The sequence below is a fragment of the Corylus avellana genome, chromosome ca7, assembly GCF_901000735.1.
Source record: "Corylus avellana chromosome ca7, CavTom2PMs-1.0".
Classification (NCBI taxonomy): domain Eukaryota; kingdom Viridiplantae; phylum Streptophyta; class Magnoliopsida; order Fagales; family Betulaceae; genus Corylus; species Corylus avellana.
Window position 1 is genome coordinate 13871118 of NC_081547.1, and position 9042 is coordinate 13880159.

Genomic DNA, 9042 nt, shown 5'->3' on the forward strand with positions numbered 1-9042 from the left:
CCAGTGCTGAAGCAAAGTAAAGGGCAACGACTCATACTACTAGTGAGTTGACATAGTTACAACATTTTCTTCAGGAAATTGGATTTTCAACTCCTACTCCTATCCCATCATTTTGTGATAACCATGTTGCTTTGCATATTGCATCTAACCTAAATTTTCATGAAACGACCAAACATATTGAGGTTGATTATTATTTTATCCGAGGCAAAATATTCAATGGAGACATATCTACATTATTCGATAGTTCCACCTGCGGCCATGGGAGCGGAGTCGGGATCCTTGTGATCGCCAACCCTTACACAAGGTAGAATTGTGTATCGACCATTCAAAAGATTAAAGGAAAAAATAATATTTCTGATATGTGTGAATGTTTTACTTGTACTTTCTGATGTTATGAAAATGAAATCGTTTCCAACTTTATTGACTGTATGATGTATCCAGTATTTGAGTGTTCGACTCATCCTTTGTTTTCATATTTTAAAACAACCCAGATGATGTCGTGGATGGTTCTACAGGCCATGGAAACTAGGGTTGGAAACCTTCACCTAAAAGCGAAATAAATTAGTGCATGCTGCACATTAGTTCTTTTTTTGTTTCAGCATGCTTTCTTATGGTAAGACTAAGGTTTAGAGGTTTAGTTTTAATGGAATGAGTTGCAACAAGTGATATGATGGTTTAACTTTTAATTGTTCTGAGACGTTAGGTTTGCTTTGATTTTCAGTATATCAAATTTTTGTATCCTTAAGTTTTTTGACTGAGCGATGCGTAATATTGTCTTCCTATAGGAAGGGGGTGTTACAAACTTAGCAGAAAAAGTTAACAATAGGAGAAGGGATAGCTACCAGATCTGCAATTACAGCAGGATTCCTTGGATCATCTTCAGGTATTCCTTGCTCTACTTTACCAACAAGGTCTGCCCCGACATCGGCTGCTTTTGTGTAAATTCCACCTCCCAACTGAGCAAACAGGGCAACAAAAGAAGCTCCAAAACCATAACCCACAAGGAGAAGAGGCACTGGAAGAAGAGAACATTTTTACGTCAAGCATCAGATCATAAGATTGCATTACAGGATATGGATACCATGAAAAGCTAAGATGACAAGCATACAGAAAGGTGCACAAGTAAATATGACTGCATTACAGGATTATGGACACAATGAAAATCTAAGATGACAAGCATACAAAAAGGTGCAGTATATGAGAGAACATCACCATGCAACTTGAAAGATGGTTTTACTATTATATTAGGATACAGCACTGTACATTAATACATATCGTACCACCAAGACCTACAGTAGAATCATGTGAAATATACAGATGCATCATTTTTTTAGAGGCCTTAAGTAAATCTAATTAGATTTGGAATAAATTCCAATTTATACTTTTATTTAACACTACATCAAGTGAAATCACAAGCCATAAGTTCCTTTCGAGACTGGCAACCTAAACAACCATTTTCCCCTTTCGAAGCTGTTTCCCTAATGAAAAGGCATTCACCTGGCATTGGCCCAACGAAAGTGAATTCATAATCCTAGGAGAGGAATCCTAGAAGGAAACGTCTTGATGCAGTCTAAAGCATTAATATTTTTGCGCGAAGTGGCCGCTGTCAAGAAATCTTGCAAGCTTGCACTAAACTTGATACTTTTGCAATCCATCAAGCAATTATGAATTTAGACCCTAGATATTCTGCCAAAAACATTTTGTTGTAACCATGAGGTATCTCACACGAAGTGGTAAAATTTTCCTAATGAAGTTGCTGATGCTACATATCTATGCCTCAATCTAATGAGATAAGCAGAAAGTTGAATGAAGTACTTGAAAGTGTCATCATATCAACATAACTTTCAGGCCTTTGGGCTCTCCAAAGCACTTTTTTGTTTTGACTGGCAAGTTACACGTGCACTCTTTGGTCTTGACACGACCTCACCCTCCACTTTGTTCTTAGAAGACAAGATGCTATTTGAACTAGAGCACATTGTTAAAGCTCAAACCCCTACTAAATGAACATAAACGTAATAGTTAAAATTTAACTTACAACTGCAACAAAGAAGACTATCAGAAGATTAACACATGGACTCACAAAGCTATGTTTATATGGTCAAGGAAACAGATCCATGAGGGCATAAACAATGAAATTTCTATTTACTGCTCTCTTTTTATAATGCAGGTTGGCATCACCTTATGCACAACCTGCTAACCTTGCATCTGCAGATAAAACTACATGATGCAAATCAGGCACAAATACAAAGTCAAGCGAAATTTTTTGATAAGTGGGTGGCTTCCAAGGACTAGCGTTTTGTCTCCTTGCAAAAGGGACACAGTACTGCAAAGACATCAGGTAATAATAGCAGTAATACTTTTGTCTGATATGCACAATAACACTAACATAAACTAGTGTATCAAGATCTCTTGTTGACTACGTTACAATAGGCAGTTCTCCACAACACTAAAAGATTCCTTTAATGATTATTCAATCAGCTCATTCACATTCAAGTATCTGTCAACTTTTTATGTATCAGCTTACACATTTATCTCGAATATCTAGTCATCTTAAGAATGTGGTTTTCGGTACAAATAACAATTATGGATCGTTCACCTCAACATATTGTTCATCACCCTCAAAAGTACAAGTTGCGCCACCAGGTTCAGTTCTTTTCAACATCCAATAAGAGGATGAAGTAGTGCATCAAATGTTAGACATACTTCTTGTAAACATAGGTGCAGACAACATCAGGGTAGAACCAATGCTCTCACAGCACAACTACATTGTAATACTTGACCAGTTGCAGTACACCTAACACCTTTATGATTTTGATTAACAAATTACAGTAATAAATTAGCAATTCCTTTGCAATCTACACAACATACGCTATACAATAAACAAATAGCAAATGCAATAATCAATTACAGAGCTGTCTTCTTCTATTTAAAGACAAGTACAATAGGATGCAATCAATGGTTCAAGAGTTCAGTAAAACTTGTTTACTGGTAGAATTTCAAATTTTTTAACAACCCAAAACCAATGGCCTCCAACTGAAACAACAGATAATATTGGGAAAAAAAAATGCCCCATTCAAAGCTAATCAACATGAAAATGTCAACACTACAATTATTTCTCTCAATCCCACAGATTGAGCAGTTGAAGTAAAGGATTTTAGACCTATCAGCCTGGTAGGGAATTTTACAAGATTTTGGCAAAACTTCTTGAGATCAGAATGAAACAAGTGTTGGGAGCGCTAATATCAAACCGTCAAAAAGCCTTCATTGGGGGAAGACAAATTCTAGGCTTGGTACTTTTAGCGAATAAGTGTCTGGACAGCTGAAATCGGGTATTCCTGGCATTATTTGCAAGCTAATTTTAGAAAAGGCCTATGACCATGTCAACTAGGAATTCCTATCCCATGGGCCGTCTTGCCTTTGGCTCTAAATGGAGGAATTGGATGTCTACTTGAATCTCCACAGCCTGATTCTCTCTATTGATTAATGGCAATCCGCAGGGCTTTTTTTGGTAGTTCCTGGGGCCTTAACCAAGGGGACCATCTATCACCTCTCTTTGAGTCTTTGTCATGGAGACTCTCAGTAGGATGCTATCTAGAGCTATGGTTGGGGTTATCTATCAGGATTCTAGGTAGCCAACCAAAACGTTGCCTCCCTAGAAATATCCCACCTTCTCGTTGCAAATGACAGACTTATTATATGTGATGTAGATCGCGATCATATCTATAATTTGAGTCACATTATCTTGTGTTTTGAGGCCATTTCGAGCTTGAAGGTCAACCTTCAAAAATATGAATTATTCGCAGTAGGGGGGGGAGGTTACACATCAGGAAGAGCTGGCCAACATTCTTAAGTATCTCCCCTTAAAATACATAGAACTTTCTGCTTTCTTAATGTGGAGAGAAATGAATCGGCGCCTCTTTGAGGATAGTGAGACCAACGTGCTCTTTCTCAAATCTTCCTCTTTGAGATCTCTTTTGGGTTGGGTTATTGTAAATGTTCCTAACTTTGTCTCATCAAACTGGTAGATTTGATTTGCTTTTTACATTGTAGCAGCCTTCAGGGTTTTGCCCCTTTCTTTCTCAATAATATCATAATTATTCATAAAATAAAAAATAAAAAATAAAACAAACAAACAAAAAAGTACTTAGAACTTCCTCTAGGTGCTCCTTTTAAGTCAAAAGCTATTTGGGCGGGAATAGCTAAGAAAATGGAAAAAAGAGTGGCTAGTTGGAAGAAGATCTATTTGTCCTAGGGTGGACGCCTAACCGTCGTCAAGAGTACATTATCGAGTCTACCTAAATACTTCTTGACCTTTTCTCTTACCAGCTGGTATAGTTAGGAGATTCGAGCATCTCCTAGGAGACTTTCTTTGGGATGGACCATGAGGTTATCCATAACTTTATTCAATAGATCAAAACAAAGAAGCCTTGGTGTCAGATTCTCTTGATTACGCATGTACCTTTATCCTTTGGAACTTGAGTTTTATCAGGACAGTCCAGGATTGGGAGCTCGAGTGTGTTGACTCTTTCCTAAATCTATTATACTCCTCTGGGGGAGGTGTACATAATGGTGTGGATGCCAACTAGCAATCACGGCTTTAAAGTGGAGCTATTATAAATCTTTACAGTCTAGAGAGCCTGATATGTTCCCCTGAAGAAGTGTTTGGAAGGTTAAGGAACCACACTTGCATTGCTTTCTTTACTTGGATCGGAAGTTTTGAGTAAAATCCTCACAGTTGATAATCTTAAAAGACGAGGTTTCAACAATGTAAATAGGTGTGATCCATGCAAAAAGAATGAGTGAGTTAATCACCTCCTCATCCATTGCAAGTACTCTAGTGATCTTTGGCACCTAGTTCTCAATTTATTCAGAGTTTAGTGGGCTATGCCTAGCAAAATCCTAGAGCTGCCCCATTGCTGGAAGACTCGAGGGCGAGGGGACATTCCAAGGAGGTTATTTGGAAAGTTATTCCTACACTCTTAGGACCCGTTTGGTTCGTAGAATAGACTCTTAAAATGAAATTGTTATTCCTTAAGAAATAGACAACATTTTCTGAAACAAAACCATAGTAGTGGGTGGCCGACCACCCACAATAGAACCCGGGGGGTGGTGCCGCTACACCCCGATGAATTTGGGGGTGGCCAAGGCCCACCCTGATGGCACCAGGGGTGGTTGTACCACACCTGGATCACCTCATAGGCCCACCACGAGGCGCTCCGAGGGCCACCTCGGGTTCTTTTGTGGGTGGCCGGCAACCCACATAATTCAAAGCTTTCCAGAATTTTTCTTTTTAATTTGAGTTTTAGAAAAATAAGAAATCATGTGGGGTTTGTTTGGTAATTTTGTTTCAATTCCAATTAGGGTATATCTCTTGTCACCAAATTAAAGAATATGAATAACTATTTCATTCCACCGTCCTCCATTCCTAGTAATAATTATTCATTTTCTTAATGGAATATTTCGCGTACCAAACGAGGCGTTAATGTGGAGCATCAAGACAGAAGGAATCGGCGCATGTTTGAGGATTGCAAATCTAATGTGCTTATAGTTTATAATTTTTCTTTTAGAGATCTCTATTGGATGGGGCTCTAACTTATGTTCCTAGTTTCACCTCTTCTAATCTTTTAAATCTAATCAACTTTTTGGATTTTTGACACCCTTAGGGAGGTTGTATCTCTTGTATACTCTTCATATATGAAGGCTTTGTCTCTTTTTATTCAATAAATTATTAATCATCAAAAGACAGAAAATGTCAGCATGACCCCATGCTTGGTGATTGTGCAGAAAGTTTGCAAAATCTCCATCTTAAAAATAAGGCACAATCAATTTCAACTCCATGTTCCTCATATAATATGATAGAAAAAAAAATTAAAAAAACAACTGAATTTTGATGCAATATATTTCGTAATAATAAGTGACAGAACAAAGAAAGAAAGTCAATACGTACAATCTGTAACCTTCACTGAACCTGGTGCACCATCCACACCCAACCAAACATAAAATGTGGAGTAAAGGATGGCAATGCCAATTACAGCCATGCCAACAACAATCAAGGCAGAGAAACCACCAGCACGAACAGCTATCTGCACATGATACTTCACAGTTACAATATCAATCTGGAACTGTTTTTAGATAATGAACTAGGAAAGGAAAGAACCTGCAATGCTTCCCTCGCAGACCGTCTTGCAGCACTGGAGACTCGAACATTTGCACGAACTGACACCCACATCCCAACATACCCTGCAATACCGGAACAAACAGCCCCCAAAAGAAAAGCAGCAACAGTGATATATGCAGTTGTTGACCTGCATTGGCAGATTCAAAACCGTGAATTTTGTCATTAAGGGGAAATACAAAATAGATGAAGCAGGCAAAGTGCTCTCTATAACTACTATTAAACTATGTTATCACCTTCCTATGCCTGAAGATTCTTGTTGAGGAGTTGTACTCCGAAACAAATATATGAAAAGGATAACCAGCGCTAGCAACAATGCCATCTTGGAGATAGTCCCATACTGGGTCCTAAAGAAACCTTCAGCCCCATCTCGTATTGCATCTGATATCTAGAAAGTGAAATGATAAGCTCAGGATAAGAACATGACGAATTTAAAATTATGAGCCACAATTCAGTCTCCTCTTGCTCTTTTTGTTCATAATAATTGTTGACAAGAATTACTTATTAAAAAAAGAATTGTTGACAAGAAGATCATACTAAAGAGATGAGAAGTTGTCTTGGCCAATGAGCTCTAAGTCAAATGGGAACTCCTCTAACCCCCCCCCCCCCACACGCGCGCGCGCAAGAACAAGGTGGAAGGTGAGGTGATTGATAGAAAATCCATTGTATAACTTACCAACCAAAAGAACAAAATAATGAGTCAAGGAAGACTGCAATAATTTTGTGGCAAGAACATTCGAATCCACATGCATAGGCAATCAGAGCGCATATTTCATATTTTAGCCAATTATGTCTTACATTCTCATCTAATTCAATCTATGATATAGTCAAAAATTATTCTTCTATGAATACTAATATAAAGAATACGTTCCAAAAAATTATGTCTTCTATTGAATAAAATATTATTCAATAGCTTAGTTACATCTCAACAATTATAGGTACATTCTTGAAGCTATATATTGGTGTTGAGGCTTTGGAGTGAAAGCAATGTTAAGTCATGGCTGAAGAAGAGCAAGTTGTCTAGAAAGACTTTGCGATTGGTATTTTACTTAATGCCTAACAATAACAACCAAAGCAGAAATCATTTTTAAAAATTTGATTTGAGGGCGCGTGTTAGGTGTTTGGTGTTAGTTTTCAGATTGTGTCATGGCTGGACCGAGGAGGTGGATGGTGGAGTCCAAGGAGTTTGAGGTTTTGATCAAGGAAGGGGCTTCAGGAGTGAGGATTTTTGAGAGGAGCATTAGTATTAAAAGGTCCATCTTTCTTAAAAAGGATGAACTAGCCTGGATGGTGAGAATAGTGGATGATTTGGTGGCAGTGGACAGTTCTGAAGTATTCTGGGATCAATCCAGAGCTGGATACCCCAGAATTATTGCCCACAAGTGTTCTAATAGACATGGTTACTTCCTGACAGTGGAGGAATTCGATGGAAGAAGAAGATGCGGCTCGATCATCATCCCTGAAGGTCGTCGTGGTTTTGGGTGGGATCGTCTCATTAAAGAATTGCAAGTAGCTAATTCTTCTCTCCGTGATCATCGAGGAATCAGTGAGCGTAGAGAGTTTAGGGGAGAAAAGGGAGAAAAGGAGGCGAAGAAACATAATAGCTACGCAGAGGTAGTGCGATTGTCGACGAAGGCAACCCAGAAAGACTGTGAAGTCTGGCAAGAACCAGGTCGACGAAGCTATATCAACAAGAGCTTAGGTCCGAAGAAGTTCCAGGGTCCAACGATGGCTCAGGGAGTTTCGGGAGGGTTTCCAAAGGAATTTGTTATGGCTCCGATGAAATCCTCCTGGCCGGCGAAATCTGCACGAGGTCCGGCAGAGCCTCGCGTGAACGATACCATATCTGGAGGTTGCGTGGAGTTGATGAGAAGAGGTCCGGCGAGTGGGTCAGCAAAGTCGGTAGCGTAGACTGTGCAGTTGTCAGTCTTTGATAGCGTGAAGGGAAGGGAGAGGATGGGGTACCATGCTGGGCAGACCTACTCTGAGATAGGCATTGAGCTCCTCAACGTGAAGGAGACGTTGAGAAGTCTAAAGAGAGAATGTGACGTGGGAATGTATAAGATTGACAGGGCGATTAATCAGATGAAGCTTAGTGGGCTTGGGCCGGGAAAGGAGGTAGCCGCAAGTCAGGGGAAGGCTGTATGGAAAGAGAAGGAGAAAACTGGGCCGGGAGGAATAACAAAGAAGACCAATAGCAGGCTGAAGTTGAAGAAGAAGGTGATGTTTAAGCCAAGAGGTGTCGTGGGCTCTGGTGTGGGCTGTAGTTTTAGCCCATCTCAAGATAGTCTTCATTCTCAAGTTGGGCTGGTGATGTCGGAGGCCTCTGGGAAAGTCGCGACTGGATCGCGAGTTCTCACACCTTCACCGGCACGCTCGTTGCTGGCCGGCAAAGAGCTAACAGGGGAAGGGGGGTTGGGTCAGCGGCGGAAAGGATTCCCAGGTTGTCTGTCGGCACTTCCGATGAGAAGTCAGTTCTAAAAAATCCCGCATGCCCGGCAGAGGAGTTTCAGCCCATTGGTAACGGACTAACTCTTCTGACCTATAGGAGGAGGAAGGCCGGGATGCAGAGAAGGGACGAAACATGGATGGGTTCGCTAGAAGCCTCGACGTCGATGTCTGGGCAATTGAAAGGGCTACTGAGACCGACACCGAAAAAGTCTCAAAGAGTGCCGGAGACGTTGCTATCATCGGAGGAGCAACAGATGGCGCCGGAGAGGCAACAGATGGCGCCGGAGAGGCAACAGATGGCGCCGGAGAGGGCTATGGAGACCGGCGAGGCTGGGGAGGGGTCGTTTCTGGCCACACGTCAGTTTCTGAGGGGGAGTCCCTCTCGCTGGAAGGTTGGTTTGGCCGTGGGGGAGTGG

General features: G+C 40.6%; 1 protein-coding gene across 1 annotated transcript in view; it reads right to left on the reverse strand.

The window, feature by feature from the left end:
* Window positions 1-803: 803 nt before the first annotated feature.
* The window catches only part of LOC132187891 (pyrophosphate-energized membrane proton pump 2-like), a 20656-nt gene continuing 12417 nt past the window's right edge, over window positions 804-9042 (reverse strand). The window contains exons 4-7 of the mRNA XM_059602319.1: window positions 6412-6563; window positions 6158-6305; window positions 5948-6083; window positions 804-1015 (exon numbers count right to left, since the gene is read on the reverse strand). Of these exons, the coding sequence (XP_059458302.1) occupies window positions 804-1015; window positions 5948-6083; window positions 6158-6305; window positions 6412-6563 (648 nt within the window). The remainder of the gene's footprint in view (window positions 1016-5947; window positions 6084-6157; window positions 6306-6411; window positions 6564-9042) is intronic.